The following is a 26,302-nucleotide window of genomic DNA, read 5'->3' on the forward strand; positions in this document are numbered from 1 at the left end:
CTATATATAGTCTTTCTCTGTCTGCTCCCACCTTTGCCTGCCACCTGTGGGTCTCTGTCCTTCTGCCTCATCTCTCCCTCGGTCTTTCTGTCCTCTGCTCCCTTTTGCCCCAGGAGTCCCTGGTATCTTAGCATGACCCACTCCACTCCTGCCTCTCTCCTAGCCCCGCCCTTCACACTCCTCCCACTGTGAGCACTCCTTCCAGGTCTCCCAGCATCTCTTGCGCCTCCATCCTTGACAAGCCTTCACCTTAATCCACATTATAATTTGCAGTCCCCAGCTTGTCCAGCATGCTCTCCTACTCTGCACCCTCTCTTTCTCAGAGGCCCAGAGGGTAGTGACTTGCTCAGTATCACTCAGTGAGTTGGGGGCAGAGCTGGGACTGATCCCCAGCCTGGGTTTTCCAGGCCACTTGAGATGGTCAGAAGGACTTGTGCCTCTGTCCTTCCCTCAAAGTTCTCATTCCCCAGTTTCACCAGCTGAAGCTCTCCTTTCATGGGCATTGAGTGGGGTCCAAGGTCCAGGCCCACCTCACAGCATTCTGGGCCCCCACAGTAATCCTACTGCATAGAAACTCAAGAATCCCTTCCCTTGGGACATAACCCTTGGCCAGGAGGAGTGGAGCTGTGCATCTGGCCAAACTCCTTGCCTAGTGGTTGCCTTGCAGCAGGCTGGGGTGCCTGGAGGAATCCCTGACTCCTTGGGGATGGAGAGCTGTTAGGAGCAAAGATGCACCATTTCCCCCTTTACCTCTGCTCCCCGTCAGAGTTGGGGGGCAGCGGTTTCACACCCACTTCTGGCAGGCAGCCCACTCCCTGCTTTACTCCTCCATTCCAGCTCTTCCTGCTTGTATCCGAGTCAGTTCTTTTCTTCTCTCCATCCTCTGTCTCCCTCTTCCTGTGTCTTGCCTGTGCCTTGGTTCCTCCTCTCCAGCCTGCCCCTCTCTCTTCCTCTCCCTGCTCTGTCCTTGCTTCTATCTTGCCTCCTCATCCTCCTGTCTCTTCCCTCTTTCTCTCTCCTAGTCCTCTCCCTAGCTTCCTGTAGCTCTCCTTCTCTTTTTGTCTCCATTTCTATCCCCGTATTCCTGTTGTCTTGCTGTCTTTTCTTCCCTTGTATTTCTATTTTGTCCTTTCTCTTTTTCTGAGTCTCTGTGTCTTTCCCCTCTCTAAGCCTCTCTTTCACTTTCTCTCTGTTTCTTCCCTTCTCTCTCTTTGCTGTTTTTTTTTTTTTTTTTCCCTTTTAGTGCTCTGGGTCCATTCATCTGTGGGGCTCTGTATGTATCTCTCTCTCTCTCTCTCTCTCTCTCTCTCTCTGTCTCTGTCTCTTTCTCACTGTCTCTCTTTTTCTCCATCTCTCCATCTCTCCCAAAGTTTTCTAACTCCAGATACTCTCCCCTCCAGACCTCAGATATCCAGGCCTCTCTCCCTATGGGATTGTGGGAACTGGGGATGTCAGGAGAGTGGCAAGTGAGGCCTGGGATGGGGTTGCCTAGCAACCACCGCATCCTCTCCAGCCGGTTTCTGTTGCCTAGTAACGGCTGCCTGCCCAGAGACAGGGGCGGGACTAGGTAGGGGGGTGGCACTTCCTGGTTTCCTATTAGGGTGGGTCTGGTCCCAGGAATTTACTCCCATCTGAGATCCTCACATGCTTCCCTCCTGCTTTGGTAGCTGTGCCTGTCCTCTCTCTTGCAGCCTGTCCCACTCAGCATCTGAGCACTGTGACCTCCGCTCTGGTAGTGTCCCCCCTGAGCTGAGCTTCCCTTCTCCCAATGCCTTCAGTATTGTCAGCTTCTAAACAGAGCAGGGCTCTGCAGAGCTGTGAACTGCTCACCCACAATGTCCCCAAGGCTTTGGTGACCACCCCATCCAGCAGACCTCCAAGGGGCTTCATCCCCCCACATAGCAGTCTCCCCCTGGGCTGTGGGGTCTCCCTGCAGGTGGCGAGTGGGGGCCGCGGCAGCTGCGTCCCCATGAGGAGGGGAGGAAGATGCCGGCTGAGCTGCTGCTGCTGCTGATTGTTGCCTTCGCCAGCCCCAGCTGCCAGGTGCTCTCATCACTGCGCATGGGTGAGGCCCTCCTGCACCCTGCCCTTGCATCCTCAGAGACCCTCCTGTCAGGCCTTGGGGCTCCTCTGGGGACCCAGGCATGCCAGTCCCTCAGGACCTGGGTTTCAGCTCTCTTCAGCATCAACAAGTCCCAGCCTCTAGTTCCCAGCCTCTCCTTCCCCTGGGACCCAGGAGTCCAGACCCCTAGCTTCCACCAATCTCAGATCTAGGTGTCTAGACTCCTGCTCCTTGCACCCACCTCACCCTAGAGCCCAGGAGTCCAAGACCCTAGCCCCCTCCTTCCTCAGGACACAGGAGTCTGGTCCCCAACCCCCGTGTCCCCTCAGCTGCAATCCTGGATGATCAGACAGTGTGTGGCCGTGGTGAGCGTCTGGCTTTGGCCCTGGCCCGGGAGCAGATCAACGGGATCATCGAGGTCCCAGCCAAGGCCCGAGTGGAAGTAGACATCTTTGAGCTGCAGCGGGACAGCCAGTACGAGACCACGGACACCAGTGAGCAGGCCATGGGGGCGTGGGGTGAGGCTGGGCAGGCTGGTGGCCCTCAGTCCGTCCCTCTGCCCTCAGCCTCTAGCCTGGCCATGTCCTCTTCTAGCTCCATCTTCCCCCTTCCTTTGTGTCTGTCTCTGCCTTCTTCCCAGACATGGCCTGCTGGGTTGGAGAGGAGGGAGAGCATAAGCCCCAGTTCTGCTCTGGGGGAGCACAGGGCGGCATTGGAAAGATAAGCCCTATCATCCCAGCTGGCTGGGGATGCTTGTTAGTCCTCAGAGCTTAATAACAAGCCCCAGGCATCGATGGCAGGAGCCTCGGGTGAGGGTCAGCAAAGGCATTCTGGAGAAGGCTAGTCTGAAGCTGGGCTCTGAAAGGTGAACAGGATGTAAAAAGAGTGGTGTGGCTCCAAGCACAGCTGGCCACATGACGGGGGTGTGGAAGTGTCTATGGAATACTGATGGGCTGAATGTTCAAAGGTGTCACTTGAACAGATGTGAAAGAGTTAGACCTTTGGGAGATGCTGCCATAAAACATGTTTTAGACAGGTTTCTTTCTTGCAGGCCTTATCAGAGGCTTTACGGTGTTTGTGTATGTTTCAAATTACCAAGAGGGAGAATGGGGTATGGCATTTCACAGGCGTTTTTGGCTGGTGTGGCACAAAGTACAATTTGGGAGAAGCTGGGATGGAGGGTGAGGAAGAAGATGGCATTCCAGGCATGTGTCTAGAGTCTGGAGATGGGATGGGGATCAGGGTGGAAGCAGAGGGAAGTGTTTGGAGCCAAGGACTGGGTGTGCAGCTGAGACCATCCTGAATCCATCTGGACATATTTGAAGAGATTGTGAGATGTCAGGGCTAAGTATGACAGGGCAGTAGGAAGTGAGGCTGTGCAGATCATCAGGGTGGCTCAAGGAGGCTACAGTGCCAGGGTGGAAGATGCCGCTTTCACCCACAGGCACTAGGAAGCCATTGATAGGGAGCAAGGCTTCTGTAAAGAGAATCTGGAGGCTGGATTTGGGTGATGAGTGAGGATTCTGGTACATGTCTGAGTTGAGAGTCCTAAACTAGGGCAGGGGCCAAGGGGTTAAAGAGAAGGGGACAGATGTGAGATAATTTGAGGACAAAGAAGAGAGGTTGTGGTGACTAATTGGCTGTCAGGAGAGAGATTGAAAGCAAGGACCATTTCCAGGCATCTGGTCTGTATGAATGGTGGAGCCCTCACCAGTGTGGAAGGTCCAGAAGGAGCCAGTTTGGAGGAAATGAGGTGTTCGGTTATGATGCCTTTAGTTAGACGTGGCAGAAACCCAGCTCAGCCTGGTTTAAGGAAAAAAGAGAACTTATTAGCTCACAGTCACTAAAAGATCTAAGGACAAATTTCAGGCATGACTGAATCCAGGTGTTCAAATGATGTCCTAGGCTTGTTTCAGGCATGGCTGGATCCAGGCATTCAAATGACGTCCTGGGAGTCTTTCTGTGTCTTTACGTCTGGGGCCTGCTTTCCTTTGAGTTGGCTTCATTTTCAGAAATGGTCTCTCAACTGGTGGCAAGATGGCCCCAGCAGCACCAAACTTAAATCTCACAAGTTTACCAAACCCAGTGATAATTGTAGCAAAAGACCTGGGGAAAGAGCTCCGTGGTCTGATTTGAGCCCATGTGCATCTCTGAACTGGTTGCCATGGCTCAGAGAATGGGGTTCTGTGACTTCCCAAGGCCTGCATCAGGTGCCAGTCAATCCTGGGAACCCTGGACTGAAGGGTGGGGAATAGTTCCCCCAGGAGAAGTTAAGGTTCTTCCATGAGAACAGGCACTAGACAGGCAAAACAGCGCTATCTTCCTCCCAGTCTTGAAACATACATGTGTCTAAGGAGGAAGGAAGCAGAAGAAAGAGGAGGAAGTAAGTGTGGCAGGAGAGTGGTGTTTGGAGTGTGGGGAGGATCCAGGGGACCTGGGCTGCGGGGTCAGGGGAGAAGGTGATGAGTGCACCATAGACTGTGGCATGGCTGGAAAGGTTGAGAACAACACAGCAGCTGAGGGACTAGGCACAGGCTTTACAGGCAGAGGAGGCCCCTGGTGTCTCTTTCTCTTTATCCCTTCCTTTGATCTCCCTTGGCCTAACCTGTTCCTCTGTTGCTCTCTCTGTCTCATGCCTCCTCATGTTCACTTGTTGGGTGGGGTCAGAGACTGGCCCTCTGGGTCCCAGATGGCAGAAGAGGATCAGGCAGTTGCCAGTGTCTGATCCTCTCCTGGGCCATGGCGGCTCCCTGGGGGATGAGGAAGGAGAGGACGCAGGGAGTCCCTGACTCTGTGGTCTCTTCCCTGTCCCTTGCAGTGTGTCAGATCCTGCCCAAAGGGGTCGTGTCTGTCCTGGGGCCCTCCTCCAGCCCAGCATCTGCCTCCACCGTGAGCCATATCTGTGGGGAGAAGGAGGTGAGGTGGGAAGTGTGGGCTGGAGCTGTGGCGGGAAGTGGTTCCCTGAGAGGCAAGGGCTGGACGGAGGAGCAGGATGGAGGCCAAAGTTTCTTCTTTGTCCAGATCCCCCACATCAAGGTGGGTCCCGAGGAGACGCCCCGCCTTCAGTACCTTCGCTTCGCATCTGTCAGCCTGTACCCCAGTAACGAGGACGTCAGCTTGGCGGTCTCCCGAATCCTCAAGTCCTTCAACTACCCCTCAGCCAGCCTCATCTGCGCCAAGGCTGAGTGTGAGGGAGGAGATCTGGGTGTTTTCTTTTCTGTTCCTTCCCAAGAGATCTGGTGTCCCACACAGTCGTTCACTGGCCCCTAGTTAGAACCCTAGGGCACCCAGGCAACAGGCTCTTCTCCCATCTTCAGAAACTGAGGCCTCTGGTTCCACAGATCCTTTCTCTCCCCAGAGAGACCCATTTAATCCCCAGATGGTGACTAAGCATCTGCCACGTCAAAGCCCTCTTCTAGGCCCTGGGCGTGGTCCCTGGGTGCTTGGAACTCCGGTTCTAGTGGAGGTCGTAGATCGTTGAGCTGTTGTGATACAAAGTGGTATGTGTGCTGCCAGGAGGCACGTGGAGCGTCTGGTATTACATAGGAGGGATCCTAATCCATCTGGGAGATTGGCAGCCTGTGTCCATGAGAAAGGGATATCTGAGCTGAACCTGAAGGATATGGGAAGAAAGGAAACAGGTTCTAAGCAGAGAGTGTGGCAGGGGCAGAGGTGGAGGGCCCAGGGACCACGGCCCCCTCGAGAGGCTTGTGGATGTTCTCAGTGGCTGAAATGTGGGAACAACGAAGCAAGAGATAATGGGAGCCATGGGAGGTCCTCAGACATGGCAGGGCGAGGACACAGGCTCAGATTTGTGTTGTAGAAAGAGCCTTTTGGCTGTAGTGTAGAGAACAGACTGGAGAATGACAAGAGGAGTGACAAGGAGACCAGCATAAGGCAGGGGAGAGGCAATACTGGTCTGGGCCCAGGTGGTGGCAGTGGGAATGAGCGGGCCAGGGTGATGTGAGAGGCAGTGAGGGAAGGAAGAGAGTAGGGCCAGGGTTGGTGAGAGACCACTGCCGAGGAGAAACACAATCCTAAGGGGCACACGTTGGGCGTGGTGTGACATTCACATGAGATGTCTGGTAGGCTGTTAGATTTGTGGTTGTGGAGCTTGAGGCAGGGAGGGACTATGTCCATAGCCTCTAGAAGGAATTCCTCCTTCAAGAAGTATTTATTGGGCCAGGTGTGGTGGCTCACGCCTCTAATCCCAGCACTTTGGGAGGCCAAGGTAGGAGGATGGCTTGAGGCCAGAAGTTCAAGACCAGCCTGGGCAACATGGCAAGACCCCATTTCTTAAAAAAAGGTATTTTTTGAGCACCTGCTATGCGCCAGACACTGCTCTTTGTATTACGGATCAGCCATGGGTGAAATAGTCCAAGTCCATTCTGATGAGAGGAGTTGGGCAAAAAACACCACAAACAAGTGCATTACGTGGTTAGAAGTAGTGAGTTCTATGGAAAAGTAGAAATGACTTATGAAGAATGGTGTGGGAGTGAGTGCAACTTTAAATGAAATGGTGGGTGAGGGCCTCACTGAGAAAGTAACCTTGGAGTAGAGACCTGGACGAGGGGAAGGAGGGAGCCGTTTGAGAATGTGAAAGAAGAGGGTTCCAGGACAAGGGAACAGCCAGAGTGAGGGCCGCAGGACAGGAGCAAGACTGTGGTGTGTGTGGAACAGCGAGGGGGTGATGTGGCTCAAGCCCAAAGAGTGAGTGATGGGGAGAGGAGGGGCTGCAGGCTGGGTGGTTAAAAAAAAAAAAGTATTTATTGAACAGCTGCTGTGTGCCAGGCCCGGCTCTTGGTATCAGGCTATTAGGGATCAGTCTCTAGTGTCTCAACGAGGGCCCTGCCCACCATTTCATTTAAAGTTCCACCCTATGCCCACACTAGACTCCTAGTCTTCATAACTCACTTTTGCTTTAACACAGAACTCACTACTTCTAACCATGTAATGTACTTATTTACAGTGTTTATTGCCCAACTCCTCTCCTCATCCTGTACCTGGTTTACTTCACTCACGGCTGACCCCTGATACCAAGAGCAGAGCCTGGCACAGAGCACCTACTCAACAAGTACTTTTTTTTTTTTTAAGAGATGGCTTATTGGCCAGGCTGGTCTTGAACTCCTGCAATCTAGGTAGTAACAAGGAAGGTGGGCAGGTTGTGTGGGGCTTTGGAGGCTGTGGGGACTTTGGCCTTTAGGACTCTGAACTGACAAGCCATGAAAGGATTTGAGGCGAGGAGGAGCATACCTGACCTGCATCATTGTGGTTGCTGTGTAGGGAACAGACTCAAGGGCAGGCCCGAGGATTGCAGCAGGCAGGAGTTGGTGGTGGCTCAGGGCAGGGTGGTGACAGTGGCACAGGGCGAGGGGATCTGATGTGTTTGGAAGAGAGGGCCTTGATGGATTGGATGTGAAAGAGAGGAAGCCAGGGTTTTGGCCTGAGCAACTGGCACACTGGAGATGCTGTTCACCAACATGGGGAAGCCTTGGTGGTTGAGCAAGGAGAGTAAGCGTGAGATGCACGTTAGATACCCCAGTGAGGGGTCAGGAAGGTGGCAGAGACAGGAATCTGAAGTTCTAGGAAGAGGTCTAGGTTGGTATTTTAATTGCGGAGGGCCCAGGCTTCAGGTGTCCGAGAGCATTACCCCATAGGACCCAGCTGCCCCATGTCCTTGGCACGCCCTCCAGTCCCCTGCCCAGCTGCCCCATGTTGAGGAGGAGGGAGTGTCTACACCATGCCTGGGCACCCAGAAGCACTCCAACCCAAGGCCCCACCCCTCCCTCAGGCCTGCTGCGATTGGAGGAACTGGTACGTGGCTTCCTTATCTCCAAGGAGACGCTGTCAGTGAGGATGCTGGACGACAGCCGGGACCCCACGCCTTTGCTCAAGGAGATCCGTGATGACAAGGTGTCCACCATCATCATCGACGCCAACGCCTCCATCTCCCACCTCATCCTCCGAAAGGTGAGCCCCTCACCTCTGATTTCCCAAAGGGCTGGGGCCAGAAACTTGGGGTGACTGATTAAGTCACCAAATGCCCATGGGCTTCAGGAATCAAAAGGAGGTTTCAAGACCTTCTTCTTCCATGAAGATGATAATTGCAAAGTTTGTCTCTCAACCTGGCTGCTTCCTGGTTGTGTGGTCCTGGGCAGTCACCCCTTCTCTCTGTGAATAGTTCCTACTCAGTGGATTGTGAGGGTTAACGAGTGAGTGGCAGGTAAAGAATGTAGGGCAGTGCCTGGTCCAGAGTCAGAGCTGGCTACCTCGTAGCTCAGAAGGAATTTTTTATTGAGCTCTTTTTTCTTTTTGAGACAGAGTCTCGCACTGTCACCCAGGCTGGAGTGCAGTGGCACTATCTCAGCTCACTGCAATCTTTACCTCCTGGGTTCAAGAGATTCTCTGCCTCAGCCTCCCAAGTAGGCCCCCGCCACCACACCCAGGTAATTTTTTTATTTTTATTTTTTAGTAGAGACAGGGTTTCACCATGTTGGCCAGGCTGGTCTTGAACGCCTGACCTCAGGTGATCCACCCACCTCAGCCTCCCAAAGTGCTGGCATTACAGGCGTGAGCCACTGCACCTGGCTTTTTTCTTTGCTTTGAGACAGGCTCTTGCTCTGTTACCCAGGCTGGAGTGCAGTGGTGTGATCCTGGCTCACTGCAGCCTCAAACTCCTGGGCTCAAGGAATCCTCCTGCCTCTGCCTCCCGAGTAGCTGGGACTACAGGCTTGTGCCACCACACTTGGCTAATTTTTTTTTAAATTTTTTATAGAGTCTGGGTCTTGCTGTGTTGCTCAGGCTGGGCTCAAACTCCTAGGCTTGAGTGATCCTCCTGCCTCAGCCTCCTATAATGCTGGGGTTACAAACATGTGCCACTGCACCTGGCCTGCATGTATTCTTTAATTTGGCCTTCACCCCACCCCACAGGACAGATGTCATGAAGAAGAATCTGGGGATCGGGGGGAAAGGACTGGCTCAAGGGCATGTGGGAGAGACTAGAGCTCCAGGACCTTCCCCTGTGTGCCTGGCACATTCTGTCTACCAATGATCCGTACTCACCAATCACTCATTTGCTTCCCTGCTCTTTTATTTGTTTTATTTTATTATTAATTTTTGAAACAGAGTCTTGCTCTGTCACCCAGGCTGGAGGGCAGTGGTGCATTCTCAGCTCGCTGCAACCTCTGCCTCCCAGGTTCAAACGATTCTCCTCCCTTAGCCTCCCAAATAGCTGGGACTACAGGCGTGTGCCACCACACTCAGCTAATTTTTCTATTTTTTAGTAGAGACAGGGTTGCACCATGTTGTCCAGGCTGGTCTTGAACTCCTGACCTCAAGTGATCCACCCACCTCGGCCTCTCAAACCTGCTCTTTTAAAAATTATTTTTATTTAATATTTATTTATTTATTAGAGACAAGGTCTCACCATATTGCTCAGACTGCTCTTGAATGCCTGGCTTCAAGTGATCCTCCTGCCTCAGCCTCCCAAAGTTCTGGGGTTACAGGCGTGAGCCACTGCACCCAGCTCTACTACACTGATCTTAATTTTTCTTCATAATCAAATTTGTATTATTTATTTTCTCTACTTTTTTTTAAATTAAAGCCATATGTCAGCTGGGTGCGATGGCTCACGCCTGTAATTTCAGCATTTCGGGAGGCTGAGGTGAGCGGATCATGAGGTCAGGAGATCAAGACCATCCTGGCTAACACGGTGAAACCCCGTCTCTACTAAAAATACAAAAAATTAGCCAGGCATGGTGGCACATGCCTGTAGTCCCAGCTACTTAGGAGTCTGAGGCAGGAGAATCACTTGAACCCAGGAGGTGGAGGTTGCAATGAGCCAAGATCAAACGACTGCACTCCAGCTTGGGCGACAGAGTGAGACTCTGTCTCAAAAAAGAAAAAACTGTATGTCACTGCTGATATAGCCCACAGGAAGTGTGAACAGAATCCACTGGGCTCTTGAGACAGGATGGCTTAGGGAAGAGATTACAGGTTTGGGAGGTAGACAGGCCTGGGCTGGGATCCTGGCCACTCCCATGACAACCCTGTGAACAATTGTCTCTTCCCTCTCCAAGCCTGCCCTTCCCTGACACCCATGTGATGAGAGCTCAACCCCTGCCACCCAAGAAATGCAAGCTGGTGCCCTTTAATGTTATGATTCTCGTAGGGGGACAGACTTGGGTGCTTCTGGCAGGGAGTTTTTCCAACTTTGTTTTCCTTGAGGACTATGAGAAAAGGGGCTCAAGAATGAATCTTGACATTCAAACTGGCTATTATTGCAAAGCACTTTTAAATATTGCAGGGGATCGATTTTCTAACTTTATGACTGGGCTAAGCCCTACTCATTAGCAGCCCAACCATGGCTTTTGGAGAGTGTGGGGGTTAAAATTAAGACTCTCCTCTCTGCTGGGCCTGGTAGCTCACATCTGTAATCCTGACACTGTGGGAGGCCAAGGCAGGAGGATCGCTTGAGGCCAGGAACTTGAGACCAGCTTGAGCAACATAGTGAGACTTAATCTCTATTAAAAAAAATTTTTTTTTAAATTAGCTTGGCATTGTGGTGCATGCCTATGATTCCAGGTACTCAGGAGCTGAGGTGGGAGGATCACTTGAGCCTGAGAGGTCAAGGCTGCATTGAGCCACGATCCCACCACTGCACTCCAGCCTAGGTGACAGAGCAAGACCTTGTCTTAAAAACAACCCACCAAAAAAGATAATTTCCCCCCCTGCTCTGTTTCTGAGGCTTCTTCTTGCCTATCTCAGAAGGACATCTTCTAAGTGCCTTCATGAGAGGTGGGGAATTTGGGGGTCTTACTCTCTCCTCTAGCAAAATCTCTGTCACACCTGGGACAGCAGTCAGCATGGTGGGACATCGGGGACTAAGGCCTCCCTCTGCCCCCCCTTGTCTCCTCCCTGTCTGTCTGGGCATCCCTTACTTTACTGTGTTTCTCATGGGGCGTCGTCTCGCAGGGCCTATCTCTAAATCTCTCTTTCTCTCTTCGATCCTCCCCATCTCTGCCAGTGGGTGTCTGTCTCTCACTCTGCCTTTTTGCCTCCCTGTGTTTTTCAGGCCTCGGAACTGGGAATGACCTCAGCATTTTACAAGTACATCCTCACCACCATGGTGTGTACACCCTCTGGCCCCTCTCTACCCCAACTTCCCTCCCACTGCAGCTGTCCAACTCAGGGCTCAGCCACAGGCCTTACCACCTCTTCCTCATCCCAGGACTTCCCTATCCTGCATCTGGACGGTATCGTGGAGGACTCCTCCAACATCCTGGGCTTCTCCATGTTCAACACGTCCCACCCCTTCTACCCTGAGTTTGTCCGCAGCCTCAACATGTCCTGGAGGGAGAACTGTGAAGCCAGCACATACCCAGGCCCTGCGGTGAGCACACAGATACCCAGTCACACCCAGAGACACTCTGTACATAGATACTTCTGGGGGCCCCTTTCAGACCTCACTTAGATCATGCTCAGAACCCTCTGGCCTTCCTTGACGCCTCGTGGTGTGGCCCTGTGATGGGTTGGGCCCATGCCTTCCTTCTCTCCCTCTACCTGTCACACCACTCTGCCCACACCAGCTCCTTGAGGTGCCTCTAGTGCCCCAAGCACAGGTGCACCTTAGGGCCTTTGCATACCCTCTTCCCTCTGCTTCCTGTGCACTTCAGAGAAGCGACGGCTTGCTCCCCATCACTAGGACATTGCTCCAGTGTCCCCTCAGGTATGAGATTTTCCTTCCTCCTCCTGTTAAAAAAAAAATGGTAAACTTGGCTGGGCATGCTGGCTCACACCTGTAATCCCAGAACTTTGGGAAGCCAAGGTGGGCAGATCAGGAGTTTGAGACCAGCCTGGCCAGCATGGTGAAACCCCATCTCTACAAAAATACAAAAATTAGCTGGGCATGATGGCGAGTGCCTATAATCCCAGCTACTCAGGAGGCTGAGGCAGAAGAATCACTTGAACTTGGGAAGCAGAGGTTGCAGTGAGCCAAGATTGTGCCATTGCACTCCAGCCTGGGCAAGAGAGCGAGACTCTGTCTAAAGCAAATTGGCCAGGTGTGGTAGTTTACACTTTTAATCCCAGCACTTTGAGAGGCTAAAGCGGGAGGATCACTTCAGGCCAGGAGTTTGAGACCAGCCTGACTAAAATGGTGAAACTACTAAAAATACAAAAATTAGCCGGGCATGGTGGCACATGCCTGTAGTATCAGCTACTCAGGTGGCTGAGGCACAAGAATTGCTTGAACTTGGGAGGTAGAAGAGATTGCAGTGAGCCAAGTTTGTGCCACTGCACTCCAGCCCATGTGACAGAGCGAGACTCTGTCTCAAAAAAAAAAAAAAGGTAAACTACCTAGTTTTTTACTCCTTCCTGCCTTCTTTTTTTGCATAGCACTTATATTTGCTTATTTCATCATGATATGGCTTGCTGTGTGTTAGACTTACATAGAGATACGGATTTGAGGACTGTAAGTTCCATGAGGGCAGGGGGTTCTGTCTGTTTTGCTCACCATTGTATTCCCAGCACTTAAAACAGTCTATTGTTCATAACAGGCGTCCGATAACAGATGTTGAATAAATGCCAGCATACAAAAGATGCATATTTATGTATATTTGTTCATAGACATCTCCTTAGATACCAAGACACCAAGATACTCCTACATGCAGAGTGCACGTGGACACCAAGCTGTCCAGTCAGATGGGTCCACGCAGGGCCATCACGCACCCCAATACAGAGACACGTTTGTGTGTACTCCTGTGTACATCTGCCCAACGCAGATACTCAGACCTTCAAACTAACACAGCTAGAACACACACACACACAAGCACACACAGACACCATGGTTGTGTCACAGCTTGGTGGCCAGAGTGTGTGGGACGCTCTCTATGTGCCAGGTGCTGTTCTGAGTGCTTTACAGGCATTATGTTACCAGATCACCACAACACATGAAGGTAAAGATTACTGTTATCTTCATTTTACAGAGAAGGAAACTGAGATTCAGAGAGGAATGGGGACTCAGCCCTATCACAGAATGAGGAAATAGCAGAGCCAGGCCTCTAGCTCTGAGCCCCCTGCCTCGCAGGCCCAGGACCAACCATTATATGCTCCTGCCTCTCTGACACCACACGCACCCTGCGTATAGACAAATGGGCACTGTCATCCAGCCCCATTCACGTAAACATGCCGCAGATACACTCAGACGGGGACTATGGCCATCTTCCCCGGCCTGTATTACCCAGATTCCCAGACACACCTGCCCATGCAGGTGACACAGCTGGCCATCCAGGGACCCTCTGAGAGACACATGGCCACACGCAGTCTAGAAGACCTACTCCCACCAAGACATGGGAGACATACACACCTTCCCCACTGTCATTTCCACTTCCCGAGAAAGACACCAGAGCCACTTCCTCCTGACCCACCTAGTTTCCCATTCCTGGAGAGAGGGAAATTATTCAAGGGCTTGAGGGTGGCAGCTTGGGGGCTCCCCTGGCTAAGCAGCCTCTCATCCATCCCATCTCTACCTCTGTCTCACCCCAGCTGTCAGCTGCCCTGATGTTTGACGCCGTGCATGTGGTGGTGAGTGCCGTCCGAGAGCTGAACCGCAGCCAGGAGATTGGCGTGAAGCCTCTGGCCTGTACATCAGCCAACATTTGGCCCCATGGGACCAGCCTTATGAACTACCTGCGCATGGTGAGCCCAAGCGGGAGTGGGCAGAGGAGGCAGGGCATGGCCACCTCAAGTGGGAACACTCATTGTGTCCACCCTGTGGCCCTCTGCCCTCTCTGCTCCTCACACCTTACCCACTGCCTCCCCTGTCCACTCCCGGCTGTTGCTGCTTGTCTGGGTTGCTCTCTCGCTCTCCTTCTGAGACTTGCCCTCTTCATGCCTTTTGACCCATCTCCCCTTGCTTCCTTGCATGTTATCTTGCTCTTTTGACTGATCTTCCTCTTCTCTCTCTTGTCCCCTCCACCCCAATCTGTCTGTGCCTTTCTCTGTGGATGTCTCGTTCCTGTGGGCCTTCCCTGCCCATCTCTGGACCCCTGCACCCTCCCTCTGCCCCGCCTCCCCGCCCTGCCAGGTAGAGTATGATGGGCTGACCGGGCGGGTCGAGTTCAACAGCAAAGGGCAGAGAACCAACTACACCCTGCGTATCCTAGAGAAGTCCCGGCAGGGCCACCGTGAGGTGAGCAGACCCAAGGCAACACCAGAGCCCTGCCGGGGTGAGGGTGGGGGCAGGCCCAGAGGCTGTCATGACCTCAGATAGGGCCTGAACTGACAGCATCCTCTCTGCCTCCTAGATTGGGGTGTGGTACTCTAACCGCACCCTAGCCATGAACGCCACCACCCTGGACATCAACCTGTCACAGACACTGGCCAATAAGACCCTGGTGGTCACGACCATCCTGGTGAGTGGTCCTAGATGGGGGTCTGGGGGTGATAAGTGAAGGGGCCTGAATGCTGGGCCTTCCCTGACGCTGCCCTGAGCCCAGTCCTAGCTCCCCCCATGAGGTGGAGGGATGCATTGGCTGGCACAGCACACAGGCCAGTGGGTGCTGGGATCCCTACATCCAACAACTCCAGGTTATGAACAAGTCATCATCATTCTAAATGCTGCCAGAGCAGAGAAGGATGCAGACTGCCCTCGGGGCCAAGTTTAACCCAGCTCTTTGCACAGTATCTGGCCCTGGTCGGTCCTGATGAATCATGATTGCCAGAACAGTTGTTTTGCCACCCTTGCTGACCGAGTGTGTTAATACATGCCAACTCAGTGTCCATCTTGAAAATGTGGAAACTGAAGCTCAGAGAGGGGAGGTGATTTGCCCAGGATCACACAGCAAGTACCCAGCACATCCAGGACAGGAAGCCGTATCTCTAATCCTTCAGAGCCTGAGTCTTGACCTCTGTGCTCTGAAGCTCCAGATCTCTCACCAAACACCAGCCAGGGGCATTGTCCTGTAGCCCTGGGGATGCCACTCCTGCATTTCACCAAATCAGAGGCGGAGGAGCCTTTGTGTGCCAGGTATTTATTGAGTACCTGTTCTGCACCAGGCACTGTGCTAGGCCCTTTCCAAGCATCATTCTTTAGACCTCATGGCTACCGTTGTGAGCTTGGTCTTATTTCCTCCTTTTGAGGGTAAGGAAGCAGGTCACACAGTGAGTCTCTGGTGGAGCCGAGTGTCAGGCTCAGAGCTGGTGCTCTGCTGCTTCCTGTCAGGTACAGTGGGCTTCCAATGGCTTAGGAGGTCAGGGAGAGGATGACGCACAGGGCCTGGTGAGCAGGAGGCTTCCCCAAACACCTGGCCTGGAGGCTGGACATGCCAGGCAGCCACGCTCTTCAGAGCAGCCAAGCCTGCAGCCTGTCAGAATTCGTTGTTGCTGAGAGAGCTGCTCAGTAACTCTGATCTGTGCCAGCTATTAGCTGTGTATGCTGATATTCAGAGAGGGTTACCAGAGGACTCCACAGGATGTCAGAGGCCCCCTAAAGCAGTGAGTTGCAGAGTGGTTCCCTCGGTCCCTAGGGAAATTCTGATCTAAAATGGACCTCGAATCTCTCTAGGGAAGAGCCAGTGAGCCTGTTGTGGAGGGACGGTTGGCCTGCCGACGGGAAACCAGAAACTTCCTGACAGCCTCACCAGGGGGTCCTGGGGGCTGGGCTACGAGCAGTTGGCCCCTCTGTGCTGTGGGGTATGGTCAGTTTCTGAAGCCTCCTGGAGGCAGAAGAGTTGGGGGGCTTGGTGGGGAACAGGGCACAGAGGTCAGGGAGGGAAGGTCAGGAGAGCTGACCATGACGCTGGGAGCTTCGAGTGTCTTCACTCTCCTCCCTACTTCTCGAGGCCTGGGAGCCCATATCGTTCTTCCCTTCCTGATGTTTACTCTTCTCTTGATAGGTTGATTCACTAATTCATCCCATAAAAATTTACCAAGCTGCATGGTGCTGGTCCTTACATTCTAGAAGCACAGAAATGAGTCAGGTGCTCTCAGGTGGCACTGGGAGGTGGTCCTAGTCTGATGAAGGAGGCAGACCTGGACATAGTCATTCCCACAATGAGGGACCCCCAAAGAAAGGAGGGACCGAGTCAGCTTTAGGAGGCCAGAGGAAGGCTTCCTGGCAGAGGCGGTGTTAGATGGAGTTGCATAGGAGTTGGGTGTGCAGAAAATATCCCAGGCAGCAGGAGCAGCAGGAGGGGCAGGAGCTGGGGTTTTAGGAAGCACTTGTCAGATTGAAAAAGGAGGCAACAGCCTCTGTGTACACATCCAGACAAGTCCCGTTCATTCACCGGTATTGCCTTACATGGGTTTCTGGGTAAGACGTGCGTCAGGCACTTGGGGATTCACATGTGACTCAAACTGGGTGCCTAGGGCAAGATGTGGGTTAGGACTTGTTTCATTTACTGCTCTGTTCCCAGGGCCTAGAGCCATGCCCAATACCCAGCAAGCACAGAGGGGTGTGGTGAGCCATGGGACCGAGGCAGCATAGGGGCTGTGAGGCAGCAGGTGGCGAAGGGCTTCGAGGGACTCAGTTGTCCTATGCTTTACCTTGGAAAGAGAATGTTGAGCAGGAAGGGGTGGGGTCAGATCTGGAGCCAGGAAAGCTCCTCCTTGGCCCATGAAAGGTGCTGCTAGGGATTAGAGGTGGTCTAAGTGTGGAAGTGAGGGGCTCTGGTGATAGAGTGCAGGCTGGCGCTGACCCTGGGGCAGACTCTGTGGTCTGGTGCTGGGATAGGGTGGGCTGGCGCTGAGATGGAGAGAGAGGCCCCACGGGGAAGCTAGGGGTCCATAAATCTTACAGAGTTGAGGCTGCGCAGGGGCCTGCCCTCCTCAGCCGCTGGCCTTGCCCCAGTCTTGGAGAATTTCTTGGGGGCACCCAGGCAGTCCTGAGGATTCCCTTCATTGAGCTGTGATGCCTCACCCTGCCCTTTGGTGACTAAGTGTGGTAGTAAAAGTAGTCCCTCTGCTGCGGACAGAGGGACCTCAGTCCTATTCCTCCATTTTTACTAGTTCAAGTCACTTAACTATCCAGTCTCTATAGCTTTATCCACAAAATGGGTCTGCGTCTCACCTTGAGGGGCCGTGAGAGGATCACATGAGCTAAGAAAGCCTTTGCAGTGCCCAAGGTATGCATGAGAGCTCCCTCCCTCCCTCTCCTGAGCTTGTATCCCTGGTACAAATAGCAGTTGAAGTGGTTCATGGCTTTGAGTGCTGTGCCAAGCCCTGTGCTCGTGTAACTCAATCTTCACAGCAGCCCTGATTTTCAGATGAAGGCATGGGAGGGTTAAAGGATGTGCCTGAGGCCACCTGGTTAGAAGGCAGCAGAGTCGACACACCTGTCTTTTGCACCACATTGTCTCTATTTTTTCTTGTTTCTGAGCCCTCAGTACTGTGTGCTGCACCTGGCACTGCCATCCACACACTATGTGACCTTAGCAGGTCTCTTCTCTCTAGCCTCAGTTTCCTCCTTTAAAGTGAGGGGATTAAAGTATTCCTAGCAGGCTGGGCATGGTAGCTCACATCTGTAATCCCAGCACTTTGGGAGGCTGAGGTGGTAGGATCACTTGAGCCCATGAGTTTAAGACCAGCCTGGGCAACACGGCGAAACCCCATCTCTACTAAAAATACAAAAATCAGCTGGGCATGTTGGTGCGCACCTGTAATCCCAGCTACTTGGGATGCAGGAGGGTTGCTTGAACCCAAGAGGTTGAGGCTGCAGTGAGCCCAGATCACACCACTGCCAGGGCAACAGAGTGAGACCCTGTCTAAAAATTAAAAAAAAAAAAAAGAATTAATAAATAAACAAGTAAATAAAATATTCATAGCAGAGTGAGGAGGTTGGACTAGATCAGGGTTGTTTATACTCCAGGAAATCCTGGATATGGATTTGGATCCCAGGTTCATGAAAGTGTCCAAGCAATCAGCTTGTGAGGATTGTTCTAGAACCTACTCTAATTTTTTGTTTTACTTTCCAGAGATTTTTGTTGAAATGTAACACACAAACAGAAACGTGCACAAATTGTGTAACTTCTCACTGAAGTTTCAAAAACTGAACACCCCTGTGTAACCAACCAGCTGTCCTCAACCCAAAGCCTCCCCATGCCCTTCCAATCACTAACCCGCCAAGGCTAACCCCCGTCTCAGCTTCCATCACCATAAATCGACTTTGCCCGCCTTTGAACCTCATATAAATGGCATCATACTGTATGTTCTCTCTTGAGACTGGCTTCTTTCGCCAACATGATGAGATTCATCTGTATCATTGCAAGGAGTGTAGTCTCATTGTTGTATGTTGAATGCACTGCAATTTACCGATTCATCAAATCTAGATGGAAGTTTGTTTCTGGCTTTTTGCTGTTAGGAATAGTACTGCTAGGAAGGTTCTCTTCCATGCAGTAGAACATGTATTTGTGTTTCTGTTGGGGTGTTCCAGGGAGTTACTGTGTCGCAGGGTGTTGGTCCCAGCTTTAGCAGGTTTTGCAAAAGTGTTTTCCAAAGTGGTTGAACCACTTTCACCTTCATTCCCAGCAGCAGCAAATGGATGAGATTTCCACTTGCTCCTTGTTTTCGTCAGTGGTGAGTGTATTAAGGTACCAACATATATGGTGGTTTTCATTTGCATTTCCCTAATGATCAGGGAGGTAGAATACCTTTTTGTGTTTATTGACTATTTGGTTTCTGTTTGTTTTTGTTTTTTGAGAGAGGGTCTTGCTCTGTTACCCAGGCTGGAGTGCAGTGGTCCAGTCATAGCTCACTGCAGCTTCTACTTCACGTTCAAGCACTTCTCCCAGCTCAGCCTCCTGAGTACCTGGGACCACAGGCATGCACCACCACACCCACCTAATTAAAAAATTTTTTTTCTTTTAATAGACAGGGTTTCACCATGTTCCCAGGCTGGTCTTGGACTGTTGGGCTCAAGGGATCCACCCACCTTGGCCTCCTAAAGTGCTGGGATTACAGGCGTGAGCCACCACACCTGGCCCTTTATTGGCTATTTGGAAATCCTCATTTGCAAGTTCCTATTCATGTCTTTTTCCATTTAAAAATATTGGGATATATGACCTTTTTATTGATTTGTGAGTTATTATACATTCTTGGGTACAAGTCATGTGCATATTACAAATGAGTTCTCCCCCTTTGTGGCTTACCTTTTCATTCTCAGTAGTATCTTTTGGATAAAAGCATTTGATTTTTAATTTTACTAAAGTTCACTCTATCAGCTTTTTTCCTTTACGATTAATCGTTTAAGAATTTAAGAATTCTGTGCATGCCCCTATATCATGAAGATATTCTATTCGTTTTCTGAAAACTTAGTAATTTTGCCTTTTACATTTGGCTCTGCCATCCTCCTGAAATTGATTTTTTATGTAGCATGTGAGGTAGGGGAGTAAGAATACTTTCTCTTCTCCTCTCTCCTCTCCTCTTCTTCTCCTCTCCTCTCCTCTCCTCTCCCCTCCCCTCCCCTCTCCCCCTCCCCTTTCCTCTCTCTCTCTCTCTCTCTCTCTCTCTCTCTCTCTCTGTCTCTATCTCTCTCCTCTCTTTTCCTCTCAGTCTCGCTCTGTTGCCCAGGCTGGAGCATAGTGGCGTGTGATCTTGGCTCAGTCCAACCTCTGCCTCCTGGGTTCAAATGATTCTCCTGTCTCAGCCTCCCGAGTAGCTGGGATTACAGGCGCCGACCACCACGCCCGGCTCATTTTATGTATTTTTAGTAGAAATGGGACTTTCACCATATTAATCAGGAGTTCACTTGAACTCCTGACCTCAAGTGATCCACTCGCCTCAGCCTTCCAAACTGCTAGGATTACAGGTATGAGTCACTGTGCCCGGCCGTAATACTTTTTTTCCATACGGGTATTTAATTCAGCAGCACCATTTATTTTAACAACGTTCTTCCCCCTTCACGATAGTTTCACCTTTGTCACAAATCAATATCCATTTATTTGTGGGTTTCTAAACACTCCATTCTATTGTCTATTTGTCTATCTTTGTTCTAGTACTGCAGTGTCTTAATTACCATAGCTTTAAATTAAGTGTTAATATTTGATAGGGTAAACCCTCAGTTTTGCTTTTCTTATTAAGGATTACTTTGGTTCTTCTTGGCTCTGCATTTCTTTTTATCTAAGTTATTTTGAGACGGAGTCTTGCTATGTTGCCCAGGCTGGTCTTGAACTCCTAGGCTCAAGTAATCCTCCCTCCTTGGCCTTTCAAAGTTCTGGGACTATAGATGTAAGCCACCAAGCCAGCCAACCATGCATTTCCATACACACTTAAATACCATACTTCATATTTTAAAAATTTATTACATTGGGGAAGGGGGCTGGGTGTGGTGGCTCATGCCTGTAATCCCAGCACTTTGGGAGGCCAGGGTGGGCAGATCACATGAGCTCAGGAGTTCGAGACCAGCCTGGGCAACATGTTGAAACCCTGCCTCTACAAAAAATGTGAAAATTAGCCAGGCTTAGTGGCACGCATCTGTGGTCCTAACTACTCCACAGTCTGAGGTGGGAGAATCACTTGAGCCCAAGCGACAGAGGTTCTAATGAGCCAAGATTGTGCCACTGCACTCCAGCCTAGGTGACAGAGTGAGACCCTGTCTCAAAAATAAATAAATAAAAGTGGGGAAGGAACAAAAGTTAATACAAACCTATGTAAAATAGAATTCAAAGAATACAAGGTGGGTGAGGAGTGAAAAATCAGTTTCCTTCCCTCCCTGGGTCTCTCGTTTTCTTTTTTCAGAGGCCACCATCCTTCCAGCAATGTCTATGCATATACAAGCACATCCCTGCTTTTTCTTTAACAAAGAATAGCATATTGTACACGTTGTTCTGTAGCTTGTTTTTTTCCTCCTAATATATCTTGTAGACCTTGCTATTTTAGTGGTTGCCTGGGATTCTTTTATGACATCGATAATCTTTTTAACTTGGCCCAAATTAGGTTGTTTCAGTCTTTGTTCTCACTACAAGCAATGCTGCACTGACTTTCTTGGACCTGCATTTTTTGATGCACAGCCATTTGTAGGATAAATTCTTAGAACTGGACTTAGCAATATCTCATTGTCTGGCTGCAGTGTTGGGCTTCTGCATAAGATTCTCTTTGAAGTCTGAAGACCCTGGCTTGGAGGCTCTTTGAGGACCCTTCTGTTCTGATAGTCTGTGGCTCAAAGTTGAGTCTTACATTATGGTTATCTAATTTTGAGTTCTGTTCATAGACCCCAGTCTCTTTTTGTTTCTCTAAGCTCAGATCCCATTCCTGAGACCCTGAACCCAACTTCCTCAGTCTCAAATTTAGAGATCAACTTGGCATAGTGGAAGGAACAGGGTTTGGAGTGCACAGTGATTAGGTTGTGAAGCCCAGCTCTGCCCTATCTCCCTTCCCACTGCCCTGCTTTAGCTGGGTGGCCTTGGGCTAAACGCTTTACCTCTCTGAGCCTCTGTTCTCTTCTCTGTATGTCAAGGGGGCTATATGGGAGCCAGACACTTGTCTTTAGAAGTCTTGATTTCTGATTATCCAGCTTTGATACCCAGCCTGGGTCCCTCACCTCTGTCTGGATTCTCCCATATCCACTGTCTGATTCTGTCCACTTGAGCTCAGTCTAGTATGGGGCATAAGAGTGGAGCTTTGGAATCAGACCAACTTGTCCTTCTCAGCCACTTACTACTTCACTTCTCTGGACCTCAGCATCCTCATCTCTAAAACAGAAGTAATAATACTTCCTTCCCACGCTGACAGAATTGCTGTCACATAGCAAGCCCACAAGAAATGTTGGCTGCTGCTGCTATTATTAGTATTATCTCACATTCTTGTTCCCAGTTCCACAATTTTGGATCTGGAAAGGCAGCTTGATAGAGAATCACTGACTGCCCTCCATCCCATTGCCCTACAGCTGTAGGGCTCTGTGGGGTCCTGGAGTCCACAGCCTGTGACCTGGCCACATAGTAGGAGATTCTATCACTGTGTGACAAACCACCTAGAACCCAGAAACTGAAACAATAGCAGTTGCTAATTTTGCATGATTCTGTGGGTCAACTCAGTGGTTCTTTGGCTGGTCTTACCTGGGCAAACTGTGGCAGCATTCAGCTGGTGTCCAGACTGGACTAAAAAGTGCAGAATGTCTGTGAATGCTGGCTGTTGGCTGGCACGCCTTGGTTTACTTACCCTCCAGCAGGCCAGCCTGGGCTTCCTTAAATGGGGGCTGCTCTGAAGGCTGAGGCTCTGAAATTCACACAGCATCACTTCTGCCATGTCCAGTTGGCCAAAGTAAATCCTAAGGCCAGTCCAGACCGAGGAGTCTGGACCCAGCAAGAAATGGACCCCATCGACAGCACAATATTGTGGCCACATCTGTCATGGAGTTCAGTAATTATGTGTTGAATGAATGAGAGGTGATGGAGGTCACTTGACCACTTTGAGCCTCGGTGTCCACATGTGTAAAAGGAGCCTACTCATGCCCATTTCAGTGTGAGGTCGCCGTGAAGAATTAAAGTGATGTCATTGAGAAAACACAGCACAGGTTCTCAATACACAGTAACCATTGCGGATATTTTATGTTACTTTTTTTTTAAAGAGTCTTACTCTATAACCCAGGCTGGCCTGCAGTGGCGCAATCTTGGCTCACTGCAACCTGAGCCTCCGGGGCTCAACCTCAGCCTCTCAAGTAGCTGAGACTATAGGTGTAAGCCACCACACCCAACTAATTTTTGTTGTTGTTGTTGTTGTTGTTTTATAGAGATGGGGTTTTGCCATGTTGCCTCGGCTGATCTTGAACTCCTAGGCTCAAGCCATCTACCTGCTTTGGCCTCCCAAAGTGTTAAAATTACAGACTTGAGTTACCTGCCTGGCTCATTGTAGATACCTTAACCAAAGCTCTTTCCTGGCTCTTCCCTAAGTCCTAAGTTCTTTTGTTCATTAGTCCAAAGTGACATTGTACAAACAGCCATTTAGATAATAACCGTTTCCAGATAAGTTTCCCATTTGTTACCATCTTCACATGCCTCGTCTTTCTAGCACTGGGACCATTCTTTCTGCTTTTGTGTTTCTTTGGCACAATGGGGTCAGTAAAGTTTGCTCAGACTCATTAGATACAAGCATCAATGTGGCAGACTGACTGTAGGTCAGAGATTGCAAACTAGCAAGTGTGTTTGTTTTGGCCTGCAGAACATTTAATAATAATTGGTATTAGAATTTGAATTGGTTGCTGTATTAGTTCGTTTTCAAACTGCTGTAAAGAACTGCCTGAGACTGGGTAATTTATAAAGGAAAGAGATTTAATTGACTCACAGATTCAGCATGGCTGGGGAGGCCTCAGGAAATTTACAATCATCGCAGAAGAGGAAGGGGAAGCAAGGCACTTGCTTCACAAGGCAGCAGGAGGGAGAAGTGCTGAGTGAAGGGGGAAGAGCCTCTTATAAACCATCATATCTCATGAGAACTCGCTATCCCAGGAAGAGCATGGGGGAAACTGCCCTCATAATTCAGTTACCTCCACCTGGTCTCTCCCTTGACATGTGGGGATTATGGGGATTACAATTCAGGGTGAGGACACAAAGCGTAACCGTATCAGTTGCTAATATTTATTTTATTTTAGAGACAGAGTCTTGCTCAGTTGCCCAGGCTGGAGTGCAGTGGTACAGTCATAGCTCACTGCAGCGTCGAACTCAGGGGCTCCAGCAATCCTCCCACTCCAATGTCCCAAAGCACTGGGATTTCAGGCATGAGAGTTGCTAACATTTATAATCAGGAGGTTTTACAAAACAATCTTAGGTTTCCAAATTCTTTTAAAATTACACCATCTGGGCTGGGTGCGGTGGCTCACACCTGTAATCCCAGCACTTTGGGAGGCCGAGGAGGGTGGATCACTTGAGACCAGGAGTTCGATACCAGCCTGGTCAACATGATGAAACCCCATCTCTACTAAAAATAAATATATATATATATATATATATATATATATATATATATATAGCCGGGCGTTGTGGCGGGTGCCTGTAATCTAAGCTACTTGGGAGGCTAAGGCAGAGGAATCACTTAAACCCAGGAGGCAGAGGTTGCAGTGAACCGAGATCATACCACTGCACTCCAGCCTGGGCAACAGAACAACACCCTGTCTCAAAAAAAAAGGAAAAAAAAAATTTGTACCATCTGTCATCTTTGGCCTGCCTCCCTCATGGGGCATTGGGCTGGAGCTAAACCCTGGTGAGGGATACCGTCTTTGACCCATTGGTGGCTCATGAAGTTGGTTGGGTGAGTCATTACCAGCTATGTGAAAAGATGAAGTGTAGCAGAATAGAAAATATCGGAATGTATTGCCCATAGTCACTAGGGCAAGGTCTGTTCTGTGGAATGAAGTCTAGTTATGTGTGTTCATATGTGGGTTGCAGAGTAAAATGTATCTTTTACTGTGGGTTGTAATAAGAAATCTGAAAGCCCCTGATCCACTTTGGCACTAGCTCTATCCAGTCTCTGACTCACTCTGAAGTTACCACCTCCCTCGTAGGCATTTGAGATTGGGACCATTAAGCGTCAGGTTGGCTGCTGGAGATTAAAATGGCTCCCTGCAATCTGCTAGGGGCTGGCAGCACCCATGTGCTTTTTCCCTGGCTTTCAGGTCTGTTCCTCACTCTGAGAATTTGTAAGTGAGAAATGTGTACTATGAATAAATCATCCCTGCTCAGCCAGCAGATTCCTGCTCTACCTGCCTGGTCCGAGCTCCAGGATATCCGACCCAGCCCCCAGACACCCAGTCTCTGACCCCTGCTCTCTTCTGCCCACCCAGGAGAACCCATATGTCATGCGCCGGCCCAACTTCCAGGCCCTGTCGGGGAACGAGCGCTTCGAGGGCTTCTGCGTGGACATGCTGCGGGAGCTAGCTGAGCTGCTGCGTTTCCGCTACCACCTGCGGTTGGTGGAGGACGGGCTGTACGGGGCACCTGAGCCCAATGGCTCCTGGACAGGCATGGTTGGCGAGCTCATCAACCGGGTACAGCTGGGCTGGGGCTGGGGCTGGGGCTGGGGCTGGGGAGGGGGCATAGACCCGGTGAGTGAGGGAGGGCAGGCAGACAGGCAGCCAGTCGAGTCTTAGGAGCAGCCTGGCTGGTGGCAGAAGAGGAGAAGCCACGAAGGGCTCCTCACACCACCTCACTGATGTTGCGCTGTGTGCCTGTGCCTGGCATGTGCCATGGGACAGGACGGGGGAGGAGAGGTGGTGCATGCATCACCGTGTGTCCTGCTTTGCCATATGCCCCTTTCATACCACCTTGGATTAGTCGGTGTGCAAAGATTTGTTAAGTGAATGAAAGACATGGAGTGGGGAGCAGGAAAATGCCTGAGGTAGCCAAAGGCTTCTTGCAGGAGGCAGGGCTGAGAGCAGGGTGTATACCTCACCTGTGTGCTATGCCCAGCATCTGCCAGGGAGTCTGGCATGTCCTGGATCTGGAGGGCTGCATATAGAACTCACACATGCACTTATTCAGCGGATGTTTATTGATCACCTACTATGTGCCTTGCCTCTTGCTGGGCGTGGGATTCCACTGTGAGCACAGTGGATCTGGACTGTGGCCACAAGCTCAGAGTCTCTTTGGGGTGCAAGACAGCACATGACCACAGCACAAAGCCATCTGGGCTGTGATGGGGGAGCTCAAAGTTGGGGGCCCAGAGGAAGCTCCTGACCCAGTCAGGCATCCCAGGAGGGCTTCCCAAAAGAGATGATACCCAAACTGATTCCCAGAGGGCATGAAGGAATCAGCAAGGTGAAGGGGGTGTGGGAGAAGGGAAGTGTATTTGGAGCAGGGGAAATAGCATCTGCGAAGATGGGGTGATACGAGGGAGTGGGGTACGCTGGAGGAGTCAGTGAGGCCTCAATGTGGGCAGGATTTGGTTGCAGGTGAAGAGGGTTGAAAGGCAGGGCCATGGGAGGTGGCAGGAAAGGGTGCAGTGGAAAGGATCTTTGGGCATCAGACCATCCTGGATTTGAATTCTTAGGTGTCATTTCTCTTCTCTGAACCTCAGTTTTCCCCTTCCTAAGATGGGGATAATAATACCTTACAGGTCTGTAGTGAGGGTTACGAGAAATAGGGACAAGTACCTTACACATGGCTTGGCAGAGTAGGTAACTGAAACGTAGTTTCTCTTTTTATTCCAAGTGGGAGAAACTATGGGCACAACTGCCCAGAGTCAGGACTGTGCCCTGGGAAACAAGTAGGTCCTCTGTTAGGACACACCCAGAGCTGGTGTGCAGAGCAGTCAGGG

At 50.8% G+C, this 26,302-nt stretch overlaps 1 protein-coding gene across 7 annotated transcripts in view; it reads left to right on the forward strand.

Annotated features, from left to right (window-relative positions):
• GRIK5 (glutamate ionotropic receptor kainate type subunit 5) overlaps positions 1–26,302 on the forward strand; it is a 73,828-nt gene that overhangs the window by 2,518 nt on the left and 45,008 nt on the right. For 6 of the 7 annotated variants that reach the window (XM_032249234.1, XM_032249235.1, XM_032249236.1 and 3 more), the window contains exons 2-12: positions 1,937–2,065; positions 2,392–2,556; positions 4,881–4,978; positions 5,084–5,249; positions 7,854–8,032; positions 11,136–11,189; positions 11,292–11,453; positions 13,607–13,759; positions 14,148–14,252; positions 14,368–14,475; positions 24,831–25,034. In XM_032249234.1, the coding sequence (XP_032105125.1) occupies positions 1,987–2,065; positions 2,392–2,556; positions 4,881–4,978; positions 5,084–5,249; positions 7,854–8,032; positions 11,136–11,189; positions 11,292–11,453; positions 13,607–13,759; positions 14,148–14,252; positions 14,368–14,475; positions 24,831–25,034 (1,473 nt within the window). In that variant the 5' untranslated portion in view covers positions 1,937–1,986. The remainder of the gene's footprint in view (positions 1–1,936; positions 2,066–2,391; positions 2,557–4,880; positions 4,979–5,083; positions 5,250–7,853; positions 8,033–11,135; positions 11,190–11,291; positions 11,454–13,606; positions 13,760–14,147; positions 14,253–14,367; positions 14,476–24,830; positions 25,035–26,302) is intronic. The other variant, XM_032249238.1, reaches the window with a different exon arrangement.

This window comes from Sapajus apella, unplaced genomic scaffold, assembly GCF_009761245.1.
Source record: "Sapajus apella isolate SASKATOON/1434 unplaced genomic scaffold, GSC_monkey_1.0 scaffold68, whole genome shotgun sequence".
In the NCBI taxonomy this organism is placed as follows: domain Eukaryota; kingdom Metazoa; phylum Chordata; class Mammalia; order Primates; family Cebidae; genus Sapajus; species Sapajus apella.